Source organism: Prosopis cineraria, unplaced genomic scaffold, assembly GCF_029017545.1.
Source record: "Prosopis cineraria cultivar Desert tree isolate PC_DT_omini unplaced genomic scaffold, ASM2901754v1 PC3, whole genome shotgun sequence".
Lineage (NCBI taxonomy): Eukaryota > Viridiplantae > Streptophyta > Magnoliopsida > Fabales > Fabaceae > Prosopis > Prosopis cineraria.
In genome coordinates this window covers 36,956,998-36,970,416 of record NW_026555334.1, presented here as the reverse complement: position 1 = coordinate 36,970,416, position 13,419 = coordinate 36,956,998, and the positions used below count along the sequence as shown (strand labels likewise).

The following is a 13,419-nucleotide window of genomic DNA, read 5'->3' as shown; positions in this document are numbered from 1 at the left end:
CATTTAAGTTTTAATTATATATAAGAAAACTTTTATTTATTTAAATATCACTCATTAATTTTCTTTGTGAATATTTTTAGAAGCATATATAATTTTTCTTTTTCGATATTCGATTGATTTTCAATAAAATATAATTTTTTCCACATATTTGAATGAGACTTTTGTATATTTGAATATCTCATTAATTTCCTCTTATCAATACTTTTGGAAGCACATTAAATCACTTTTACAGCAGACAGTAAAAAAAGCTTAGAGGAGACAAGGATGATGAGGATGAGAAGTGACTCTGGCTTCGATGAGAGAGGATGGGGAATGATTCCATATCATAAGAGTTAAGTTTGGGGATTGGACAAAAAACTAGAGAGAGATCAACCAACCAATATCTTGCCTTACTCTCCATCATCATCGTCAAAATCATGACCACTCACTGCTGCAATTATCATAGTCTTTAGGAATCACTGAGTTGCGGCCATAACAATGCCAAATATCACAAGAAAGTGTTTGGTTGAGGATAATTTAGTCATTTAACTCCTAAACATACCAGCACTGCAGGATCAAGGTTCCTCCCTAAATTTCAAGTCATTCTAACGAATGAGTATTGTGGTCTTTTTTTTTTGGAACAATTTTCCCAACAAAAAAAAAAACATATATACCTAAATAATAATTTTTTTTTTGGCTGACATCTTTGTAGAGCGCGCTGATGCTAGCGTTAAAAAGAGGCTACCCTTGTTCAAAACAAAAAAAAAACCAAAAAAAAAAGGGCACCTACCCTTCATCAATCGTTCATTGGAATACTCACAGGCTGCAATGAAAAGCCCATTCGGCCCAAAAGATAACCCAATAGTTCACGTAATTGACATGGCCGAGGCCTTTGACTACAGACAACCCTTTAACTTCTATAATATATAATTTATAATGATAATAATTTGAATGAATTGAATATATAAAAAATCTAAATAATCTATCTATGCTATTTGCTAATAAATATGTCAATATAAAAGGTTAAATCGGTGTGCTCCAATCAAATATATAGTACATAATTTAATAAAAAAATCGTTTTGTGATGATAAAGATTATAAATATTTGTTATTATAAATTATATATACATATATGTATATGTATTTCTTTAATGCAGAATTAATAATAAAAATATAAATTTTGAAAGAATAATAAAAATATAACCATTAATATGAAATTGTATACTGTCTGTTAAGAATGTGCGTGCGTGCGAATACTTTTTTGGTGAAAAAAAAAAAAGAAATCTCACGCACTTGGTGACATGGTGATATCTGAATCTGAAATCTAAATCTAAAATGAAATAAAAACTGAAAAGTACACCATGGAGAAAAGAAAAGATATTTGTTAGCAAAAAGAAAAAAGAAAAAAGAAAAGGAAAAGATATTTCAGAAGCCGAAGCCGGGAAAGAAGATATGCTCCACTGCCACATCCAAAGAAGCCCATAATTCCTACTGCTAGGCTCGCTGTTGTGTTCGTCGTTCATCTTTCCGTGGCAGTTTAGAGTGCTGAAATTTTAAATTCTAAGTTCTTCTCCAAATGCTTGACTGAAACGAACGCTTTACTCCTTTCAAATATTCGTCACTCCTTTTGGTCTCTCTTTCCATTCCATGGGAACTCTCACAAGTTGTAGTTTTATACCTTTGAATTCCGAATTCCGTTCCAACCCTGTTCGACGCGCTTTCAGGGAGAGAATTCAATACCATCGGCTCAGCAGATTGAGGGGTTCGTGTTATTTCTGCAGACAAAGATCGAAATCAGGCAGGTATATCGATTTTGGTAGGTTTACTTGCTTTAGCAGCAATAACGACACTAATGATGAAGGGGAAAGCGGTAGTCATGCCTCGAAAGATTCTAATTTGACGACCACACTAGCTGAAGGGGCTGAGGAGAGAAATGAAAATGGCTTGAATCCTGAGAAGTCAAGGTCCCCGGTTTCTTCAAGGGTACTTAACTCTCTGTTCTCTGTTTTATGTTTTTGGGTCCTTCCACATATTCTGATTTTTTCATGATGCTTTAAATGGCATGAGATTTTTGCTTCTTTATCTAATTTGATGGAATGAACATATAGTAAGAGGAAGCTGAAGCAACACACTTGTCATGTTAAAATAAATGTAAAACCATTATTATCTGGCGAGTGCCAAATGATGATGGGTGTCCAGGTGATAAATTTATGAGAAGATTTTGTAGTTAGCTCTCCTCCTCAATAATCTTGGCACCTGTATTTTGTTCATCGTTAATAACGCTTGCCTAATTTTTTTTTTTTTTTTGTGCCCGTTTTACTGCATTTACGTTGACTGATATGAATTCAAATAAAAGAAAGGTCCTTTAATGAACGATCTTGTGCTTCTCAATGCCTGCTCTACTTGTCTGCTATTGTTAGTATGATTTTCTATCTTGCGATTTATTTTTTCCATGGTACTCGTTTACTGAGAGCCCCCTGATAAATATTTTCTGTGGAAGTATAAGGATTGTCAGTTATCGTTCTTGATTATGTTCCTTTATTTCGCTTCTTCAGTCATCTTTATCCTCAGTTGGGCCAGCATACAACAATTTTCAAGTTGATTCTTTCAAACTCATGGAACTCCTCGGGCCTGAGAAGGTGGATCCTGCTGATGTAAAGCTGATTAAGGATAAGCTTTTTGGTTATACAACCTTTTGGGTGACCAAAGAGGAGCCTTTTGGTGACCTTGGAGAGGGTATACTTTTCCTTGGAAATTTAAGGGGGAAGAGAGAGGATGTATTTGCCAAGCTTCAAAGTCAGCTAGTTGAGGTCACAGGTGATAAGTACAACCTTTTTATGGTGGAAGAACCTGATTCAGACAGTCCTGATCCTCGTGGTGGGCCACGCGTTAGCTTTGGTTTGCTGCGGAAGGAAGTTTCAGAGCCCGGGCCAACAACACTTTGGCAATATGTGATTGCTTTGTTGTTGTTTCTTCTTACCATTGGTTCCTCAGTGGAGCTAGGAATTGCTTCTCAGGTAGGTTGGTTACTGATTCTCTGTAAGCATCAGGTGCTGATCAGTAAATGTTGATGAAAAAACCATTATATCTCAAACGCTTCTAAATTTTATTCGTCACATCAATATTGTCTAACCAACTTCTGTTATTTAAAACTGGTTTGTTGATTTCATGTTTTTGATTCATCAGATAAATAGACTGCCTCCAGAAGTTGTAAAATACTTCACAGACCCCAATGCTATTGAACCCCCTGATATGGAGCTACTATTCCCCTTCGTTGAGTCAGCTTTGCCTGTAGCATATGGTGTCTTGGGGGTTCTGCTATTTCATGTAAGCATTAGTTCTTATCATTTGTTGGATTTTTGTCACATAATTGCATTTCACTAAAATATCTTTGTCAGTGATTACAGAACTTGGAGTTATTTTCTGCAGACCGTTGTCTGATTTACCCTGTCTTCATTATAGAAATGTTTGCCTTGGCTGATCTAATTAACTTGCTACTTATCACTATCCACTTTGACTAGTATACTTCGTATATAGTGCATGTAAGTTGTATGGTGGTTCTTTGATTAGGATGAGATCCAACCTGATTAGGTGCGGACAAATTTCATTATGTTGCGATTGTCTGTGGAGCTGTTGCTTGGGATTAGACAATAACTGGTCAAAGATACTCTGATTACTTGGGCTGATACTCTCTACCTTACATGAATCTGATTAGGAAATCAAAATCTTTTCCCATAAAATCTGCCTTTGATGTAATTATGAAATCAGCATTCCTGTCACGTATTGCTGACTGACTGATGAAATTTTCGTGTTAGTAATGAATAGTTTCACGAGTTAGTTTGTGGATTCCGAAGATCCATTTTCCCATTGTACCATGAGCCCTTAGTCTCAGGCCAACTACTTCTTTAGTATTTTAAAGTTTCCACGCCACACATATTAATTATATTTTACTTAATCTGCTTTCTGGAAAGTATCACTAAAATTTTCCAAGTACCCAGTTATGTTCCTAGATTCTTTGGATGTCTACCTGATTGATTTGGCTATATGCAGGAAGTTGGACACTTCCTGGCAGCTTTTCCAAAGAAAGTGAAACTAAGCATTCCTTACTTCATTCCAAACATCACTCTTGGCAGTTTTGGCGCAATTACTCAGGTGGGCTAATCTAATTCTTCCCGCTTATAAATTTAACTTGGAATGTGCAATTGATATTGAAATATTTTCTGGGTTGAATCTTGTTGGTCATTTTTTTAAATTGGGAGCATGAGCAACAGTATAAGTTATATAACATTATCCGGCAGAGTGAAACTTGTTAAGGTTTAGTTTGCATATTTGAGTGACGATCCATATTTTTTTCTTCTGCAGTTTAAATCCCTTCTTCCTGATAGAAGCACAAAGGTGGACATATCACTTGCAGGCCCATTTGCTGGTGCTGTACTATCTTTTTCAATGTTTGCTGTCGGCCTGCTACTTTCATCAAATCCAGCTACAACAGGAGATTTGGTGCAAGTCCCTAACATGTTATTTCAAGGTTCTTTGTTTCTTGGACTCATCAGTAGAGCCATGCTCGGTTATACGTAAGTTTCATTTGTTTTTGAGCCTTTAATGTGTTTAAAACTTGTTAGCTTTATGCTGAATTGGTTCTTGTGATATCTTCTCTTCAGAATTAATAAGTTGATATCCATTGGATTAGAGTGAAAATGCTTACAACCAAGGCAAGGCAATTGGTTTTTACCTTGGTTGGCGGGGAAATTCCACTTGGTCTTAGCACACTGCAGATTATTCTCTTGCAAGCAGTGTAACTGGTTTGTTTTTGAAAAAATCAAGGCAGAGTTCTTATCAGAAGCCAATAGACCTTATTCTTTCTGATTCTTCTTGCTGATCTGAACTCGTGGCTCGTGAGTTGAAAAGTGAAAGCAAAATTCTTTTACCGGCAAGCCACAATAGACCTTATTCTTTATACTAACAAATTCCTGCCTCTTTTAAGTCATAATACCAGTTTGAAAAAAGCTTGGATGTTCAAATTTTTATACTTGACAATCTCACCTGTATGCTCTCCATGAAGATAATCATCTTCTTGAAACACAAGCATGAGAATTTGTTTAGGGTGGTCATGTAGGACAAGTGAGGGGAGGGGAGGGGGAGGGAGAAAAGAGGGGAAAAATAGAAAGAAATGAGGGACAGTGACCGCCAATGCTCAATATTATTCAATTCACCAGAAAAGGTCTAACAATTGACATCAGGTGGTTGAGTGCAGCCCTTTGTGTACAGTAATTAGATATGTTCCATGCTTATGTGTATAATTAATTATAGTTCACATTGATCCATTGCTGTTCTCAATGTGCAGAGCAATGCATGCTGCAACTGTTTCAATTCATCCTCTTGTAATTGCTGGCTGGTAAAGCATATTTCCTGTATAGATGATCACTGACTTTATTCTTGTTTTGTAATTTGATCGCTATCACCTTTTTTATGACCTCATAGGTGTGGCTTGACGATACAAGCTTTTAACATGCTTCCTGTCGGATGCCTTGATGGTGGAAGAGCAGTGCAGGTGTGTTACTTCATCTATTGAGCTCCAGGGAGGAAATTAGTTTTTGCACTTGATTACTGATTATTCCGGACCTGAGGCTTGTGAACAATTTCATATTTTTGGAATTTGGCTGGTGATGATAGTAATATGTGAGTTTAAAAAGAAAAGAAAATCACTATTCTAAACTAAATTTGCACCAGGCTGAAGACCTTCATTGATTCATTAGATCTTTACTAATATGAATGGAGCATGCTAATATGTGGCATGTTTTTGTAGGGTGCATTTGGAAAAAGTGCATTGATTGGCTTTGGCTTGACAACTTACACGTTGCTTGGATTAGGAGTGGTATGCCTATTCTGCTATGATATATTATAAAATCATGAACAACCAGTCAGATATAATTCAGCAGACACTTTTAGACTGTATTGCCCTAATGCTCCATGCCAGCCATCCTTCTGCGTGTGTGTTTCTTTTTACTTGATTCAATATTGAAATTATTAGTGACAGTATGATCATCCTTGCATCTCCAGCTTGGTGGGCCTCTTTCACTTCCTTGGGGACTCTATGTTTTATTATGTCAGGTACTCGTCTTAAGAGGAAATGACTAAACCAAGAAGGTATTGCTATTATTTGTGAACTTTCAGATTGAATTTATGCACTTTTTCAGAGGACACCGGAGAAACCATGCTTGAATGATGTGACGGAGGTTGGAACATGGAGAAGGACCCTGGTGGCGGTTGCTACTTTTCTTGTTGTCTTGACTTTGCTTCCTGTTTGGGATGAGCTTGCAGAGGAACTGGGTATAGGTCTTGCAACCGCATTTTGATAGGTGATGGCCGTGATGCGTTGAGTAAATCCTTTCTCAAAAAAAGCTTTTCTATTTATTAGATAGGTAAAGTCACAGCTAAAGCGAAACATTTTTGAGGTTTTTTCGAGTGATGAACCCAGTGTACTTTATTGGGCCAAAAATGTAAATTAGTTCGATTTTATACCTATTCATCAAAAATAGAAGATACAATTATGGTCTATTATTATTACAAACTAAACTTGGTTGAAGTGATACTTGTCAGATGGACAATAAAAAAGAGATGCAATTTACTATTGGAGGCATGAGGATAGCGTGAATCAGTGCTGCAAAACGCAAAGATGAAAGAACTCTAAGATGAACATCTGTTCTACCCATGAAAACGCATCGAAGATGTCAAGGTCAAAATTGGATCCTGAATTTCAATTTTACATCATTAATTAATAGCAAGAATTCTGAACATCCCCATTTTAAATGACTTGTCGACGGGATCGATTCTCGTGATAATCTCAAATTCTCAATCTTTACGCTGCATTGCATGAAGTAATGGTTAAATGTAGTTGGTTCCTCGGGCCCGGACTGCGAATGTATATTTTTTGATACGTGTTACGTTGTCTGAGGCTGTATTGTACAATTTATTTACTAAATAAGAAAACGAAAAGTATCTACAATGTACGAATGATATAAAATAACTAAAGTTGATATTTAAACGTTGTTAAACCTAATTAATAACAATTTAGAAAAATTAATTTTTTAATTCTTCAATTTTTCACTTATTTATAATTCAGTTTTTCAATTATGACTCGTTACAATTAAATCTTTCAATTTTTAACTCACTTATAATTTAAAATTCTTATCAAATAAGAGGGATAAAAAATACTCATATTGCCTAAAAAAATTTCTCTTGCTCTTTAATGTGGATATAAGTTAACATGAAAAAAAACTGACAAAAATTACGAGACTTAATTATAAGTGAGTTAAAAGTTAAAAGATTGAGTCATAGGTGAGTCATAATTGAAGGACTGAATCGCAGTGAGTTATAATTGAGGAATTAAGTAATAACAAATCATAATTGAGAGACTAAAACATTAATTTTCCCTAGCAATTTTATCAATGTGATTTTTTGTACTAGTACATATGCAGGTCTAAATATCTAACCTAAAATTAAGTGCATTCCACACAAACAACCATAGCTGGTATAATTTGTGTGTAAGTAAATGTAAAAATCCAATGATATGGAATGACTTAATAAATTATACTGTATAATAATTACTTTCAATCACTTGTGCAGACGCTGGCCCAAAAAAAAAAAAAAAAGATCACGTGCATACGAAGCAAGATAAAATTTTGTTGTTCCACCAAAAAAAAAAGGTTCTCAGCTGGTATCTAACTACTAAACCCATGCAAAAGAAAATAATAATCGAACATCCATTCCAAAATACTATAAAAGGTGAAATAATAATGTACCAAATGAATTCTTAATATTTTCGGGAAAAATATGAATTCTTAAAATTAAAAAAAAAAAACATAGAAAGAGGGGGGTTCAAATGCGGTCGGGTTGTGATGCGGTCCCTTCTCATCTAGGCGGTTGGCCCTGTCACCTGACATTCGCACGTGCAGCGGAATGATCAAGCAGCAAGCTTAGCTCAGCAGCTGATTCCTCCATTTTATGTCCGATGAATGAGCTTCCTAGAACTCATTCTTTATTTGGGTTCTGCTTACAAAAGTACAGGAATGTACGTAGTCCTTCTCAATTTTTGTTTTTAACGCAAGATCACAGATAACTGTGCAAAAAAAAAATTGTTTAGGTTATGTCAGAAATTATACAATTTCTACACTTTAAAAGGTGGTCCGTCAGAATTTGTAGTGTCAAAATTATTATTAGAAACTTAACGGACAAGCCAATTCATACATTTATTGACTAGAAGAGAAGGATTAGATGTGTTGCAGAGTGATTTTCACGGCCTTTTGAATTGCTTTCCTGCTCGTTTTTTCTTTGCTTGCGATTCGGAATGCTTCTTTTGTTTTTCCTTTCCGCCAGGGGAATTATAAGTTTGTTTTGTTTTTTATAGGTGTAGATGGACTCTTTTTACTTATTTTTTTGATATAATATTGACTTGACTTTAAAAAAAAAAATACATCTATTAGCTTCTATTATTGTCTTGGATGGAAGTGAAAGCTATGTCACTAGCTAGCAAGGATGCTCTCTTGATGTAATATGTGATAATAATTAATTAAGATAATTAGAGTTTGTCTTAAATATTAGGATTATTATCCATTAAGGATATTCAAATAATAAAATTTATAAATTAGAATTAAAATTTATTATTTTATTTTATATCATTATCTTAGATTTATTTATGTTAAATAATATGAGATATTATCATCCGTATCTTTTTTAAATTGGATTTAAGATTTAGGATTTAGATTTATTATTTTATTACTATTTTAGGATAAAGTATATATTTATTCTTTTGACTCTATACAACATTTTATTTTAATCTCTTAATTTTATAAAATATATTTTTAATCTTTTAATCTTAATATTATTAATTTTATTTTAATAAAGTTTTATATTAAATTTTTAAATATTGATAAAATATTCTCAAATGTTAACATAAATATCTTATATTAAGTTTAATTTGTTTAATGACAATGATTGACATAAAAAAATTATCATTTAAAATTAAAAATATTAAAATTAAAGAATTAAAAAAATACTTTATAAAATTAAAGAATTAAATTAAAATTTATATATAAAGTTAAAGAATTAAAAATACATTTTAATCATTATTTTATCATTTCAGAACTTTATAAATAGAATTAAATTTTTTATTTATATTTAATTTTGATTATTATGAAATAGAGTTTCGACCTCTCCTCTCATTTTTCTCTCTCTTCCCCTCCTCCGGTCCTCCCCTCCTTGGTTTACATCACCTCTTCTGTAGGATGGCCAACTTAACGCATGCATGATGCAATTGAACCTTTCAAACGCATCGATCCAACACATGGCTCTTTGAGAGGAGTTCTTTAGGTTCACTTAAGCTGCAGATTGATCTTATTATAATCTAGGATTCAATATAATAATTCTAAGACAATGTATCAACGCGTCAAGTTTAATTATTATCTTACTGCATGAAAAATTGAAAAATATCAGGACTGTTAGAAGAAACCTTTGTGCCCAAACTCGACGTCTCATGTTCTTGTCGTGGGACGGGGAATTAATTACCGGTACTTCGACATGGATTTTCCATCAAAACTTGTCAGCCATCAGAAAATTATGCTCTTTATAATTGAGAGCATCCCTTTGATTGGAGACCCAATAATGAATCCCTCTCCTCTTTTTTATACTGAACTATCTGAGGGCAACTACGGGAATCCACGTCATCATTCACAAAATATATTGACGGAGAAAGGATGTTTTCATTAGCTGCTCTTTTACTGCAGCTATAGTCTATAGGTATTTATCAGTAGTTTTAGTTGTACAGCAGGTATAACTAAAATACATAAACAAAAATGGGTGCCAAGTGATTAAGGGTGAAGGATCTCATAGTTGAAAACATGGGGAATCCTGCTTTCTTGTTCATCGTCTTCCTCGTCCTTGGACAAGCGAGAGAAATGAAGAGGGTCCAAGCTGTGGGAAGAAGGTGGGGCCTCCATCGCAAGGTCAAAACCAGAAGGGCTGAAGCTGCTGCTCATGTTCATCATGAGATTGGTGGAAGCAGATGAATTGTTGGAGTACGCTGGCTGGAGTCCTATGTTCATGTTTGGCTGCTGCTGCTGCGAGCTCTGTACAGCACTTGCTAATGCATACCTACTGTTCATCAGCTGACTTTGCACCATTCCCAGCTCTGCTTGCAGAGATGCCACCTGAATTCACAGCTTCAATAAATGAATCCTTTTGATTTTTCCTCCTCATCATAAATCAATTAATTACTTTCACATAATTAAGCGCATTTATTTTCATTTTCTTGCTGCTCGTCGATCGGTGCGAAGTATGATCATGGATGATCGACAAGAGAGTTCCACACTTATTTTGGCTTATTATTAGTGATATAAATGCCTTGGAAATCAGGAAGTTGATGGTCTCGATTCATGCAAGTCGACCGATCATTAATTATATCCTCGATATAACCAAGAAGGTGCAAGCTCTCTTTCCTTTTCGTGGTTCTCGAGTTTATTCGAGTCTGAGTCTCTCTTCAGGCAATCTCGATCAAGGTCCCTCGGCGCGCGCACGGATTCCTTATTAGCTTGCTGAATTTAGAATCTTACCTGCTAGCTCCGGAAGTAAGCAAATCTTAACTAAATATGAACCGCTTTGGACCATAAAATAATGCAAGACGACACACACGTGTATGTGAAATTAAGAACCTGTTGCTGCAAAGAAAAAATAGTGGCAACACAGCCATAAACAGGATCGGACAAGCGAGCTTGAGCCTCGTAGGATATGGTAACCACTGCTTCTTGGCGGCGGTTGACGGGAATATGAAGCAAGAGCTTAGAGACATTGCTAGCGCCGAAGACCTTGTGAACGGCGGCGAAGCGGGCGGACCCCTGATCGGAGCTAAAGTGGGGAGCGAAGATGCAGCCAGCAATGCACTTCCTGCGGAGGAACTTGCAGGCGCCACAGGGAGGGGAGGATGCGGCGGAGGCTGGTGAGGGTTTAGGGTGGCGAGCGGCGGAAATGGGATGGCGCCGAGGGTCAGCCATATGGAGAAGGAAGGAAGAGAGACAGAGGAAAGGGAAAAGAGTGGGGCTTTTTGGGGGGAGCGGTGCAGAGGAGGTGATGGTTACGGGGAATAATATGCGGAAGAATGCACGTTAGTCTCGTGAGGGGTTGGCGAGGTGATTGTGGTGAGCTTTCTGTTGACGTTATGGTTGGTGAGAGGCACGTGCAAAGGAAGCCACGTGACCCATCCTATCTATTCTGTTTCTTGAACTCTTGTTTATTATTTATTGCAATGAAATCAAACAAACTTCTCTTTTCCTTCTGTAATTATGTCAATAACTTTTTGTTTAAAAAATTATTTCTTTTTTATATTGTGTGTCTCTAATGATCCTCGTTCCCAGTACGTTTGAAGGGAATATTTAAGTTTATGCATGAGTAATGGTGATAGTTAAACTATTTATTATTGCAATGAAATCAAACAAACTTCTCCTTTCCTTCCAACGTTTGAAGGGATTTGTTGGTTCCAAAAAAGTATTGCCGTATATATATGAAACCTGAAAGTTTTGGTTTCGTGGGAAAGCACAAGGTCTGGGCGGCTCTTCGCGTGAGATGGCAATCCCAAACATGCATGGATGTCATGGTCGGGCCCACATCCAAGATTTTCCTTCTCAGTTTCCTTTTGGGGCCGCAAAACAGATCATTCCGCCGTTTTTATTGTGTGTCACACGCGCGCGCGCGCGCGCGCTTGTAACTGGATTGCGTAACAGCAGGCACCAGATGAAAGGATGCAGCACAATCTAGAGGTTAGAGAGACCATGGGCTTGTTCCATTTTTATTCTCATTTTTTATTTTTAAAATTATTTTAAAAATAAAAATAAAAAATTATTTTAAAAAAATAAAATAAAAATATGTTTCATTTATATTAGTTTAAAGTCAACTTTAAAAATTAAAAAATTAATTGATAATGACGATTGTTGGCAACTAATGATGATGGTTTATGATAGTAATTGATCAAGTTGATTGTAATTCCTAATAATTAAAGATGGTATATTTTTTAAAAAAAATTTTAAGAAATTTCTATTTAAAAAAATAGAAAAATTTTAAAAATAATTTGATTTAAAATATTCATCCAAATGAATTTTTAAATTTTTTTTCAAAAACCGAAAACAAACCCACCATGTATTTGCCAATATGCTCGACAGCTAGTCTAAAAACACAATCTTTGACGAGCAACGCTAATCAAGGATCTTGCACCATATCTAGGGACTTAAATTATTTCATGTACTTTTGGCCAAAACAAATTATTTCGTGTAATATTCTCACTAGTCGTTAATGTGAGGCAATTTTAAAATTTTTTTTATCCTTAATATAAGATAAAGTTAGAATAATTTTTTTCTTTTAATTTTATCTTTTGTTTGTTTATCATAATTTGAATTATTAAATAAATATTTATTATAATTATTAATTGAAAGCAAATGAAAAATGAAAAAAATATATTTTTAAATAATCTTAATAATATAACAATCATTTTTTAATAAATATGAATTGAGTTTATCTTATAATATTAATTATGGGAAGGAGCATAATAATATATAGATTTTGAAAGAAGCCTTTAAGTTTTTTTTTCTAATTCACGAGCATTCTTATATTTGAGATAATCCCATTCTAGACATTATTAGATATTAAATATGTGCAACTCTTATAATAAAAATTAAAATATTAGTATATCATGTTACTAAAAAATTAGATGAATATGTTAGATCCAATTCAGTTAGGGGGAAAAGTATTAAATCGAACTGGAAGAAAGACAAGACTTAGGTAAAAACTAGACTTCTTCCCTTACATTGCATAGGTTAAAATTAAAGAATTTAAAACAAATATTATTGATATTATTAATATCAACACGTTTGAGATGATTAAATTCTCAAGAGTTCCTCTATTCAATTATTTTTCTTCTTCTTGAATATTTTATTTGTACACATTTTGTCTTTATTTCTCGATCCTATAGTGAATAAAGATTTTCACTCACTCCAAAGTTCTAACATCTATATAAATGAGTTCTGTGACCAATTCATCTCCAAATAGAGAAAAACATACAATAAAATTGTGAAAATCAGTTGATAGCAGAGATATAACAGTATTTAGAAATAAAATCATAAATGAATGGGAAACAAAAGTACTTAATTGTATAATTCTCATACAAGAAAAATAAACTTGCTCTTAACTAGGGGGAGTGAGAGGTGACAATAATTCTCACAAATTTATGTGGAAATTCATTGTTTCTATTATTACTATCTTCAGCACCACTTCTTTTTGCCTCGTCATCAGTGTGACGATCAACATCCATAGATTCAGCATTTGAAAGATCATTACCCTTTATTTCATCTACTTGATCTTCAATCAACTAAAACCATGAAAAATTTTATATGCACATCAC

At 34.4% G+C, this 13,419-nt stretch overlaps 2 protein-coding genes across 2 annotated transcripts; one reads left to right on the top strand and one right to left on the bottom strand.

Moving 5' to 3' along the window:
• Nucleotides 1-1,396: 1,396 nt before the first annotated feature.
• On the top strand, nt 1,397-6,621 carry LOC129307085 (probable zinc metalloprotease EGY1, chloroplastic). The gene is made up of 10 exons (XM_054947948.1): nt 1,397-1,961; nt 2,534-2,995; nt 3,165-3,305; nt 4,029-4,130; nt 4,341-4,552; nt 5,323-5,373; nt 5,460-5,529; nt 5,785-5,853; nt 6,039-6,089; nt 6,176-6,621. The coding sequence occupies exons 1-10, from the start codon at nt 1,626-1,628 to the stop codon at nt 6,332-6,334; spliced, it is 1,653 nt and encodes a 550-aa protein (XP_054803923.1). The 5' UTR covers nt 1,397-1,625; the 3' UTR covers nt 6,335-6,621.
• A 3,095-nt stretch (nt 6,622-9,716) lies between these two features.
• Nucleotides 9,717-11,068, bottom strand: LOC129304694 (LOB domain-containing protein 20). Its single transcript, XM_054944440.1, has 2 exons — nt 10,685-11,068; nt 9,717-10,183 (listed from the first exon to the last, which is right to left on the bottom strand). The coding sequence occupies exons 1-2, from the start codon at nt 11,021-11,023 to the stop codon at nt 9,845-9,847; spliced, it is 678 nt and encodes a 225-aa protein (XP_054800415.1). The 5' UTR covers nt 11,024-11,068; the 3' UTR covers nt 9,717-9,844.
• Between the last annotated feature and the right edge of the window lie 2,351 nt (nt 11,069-13,419).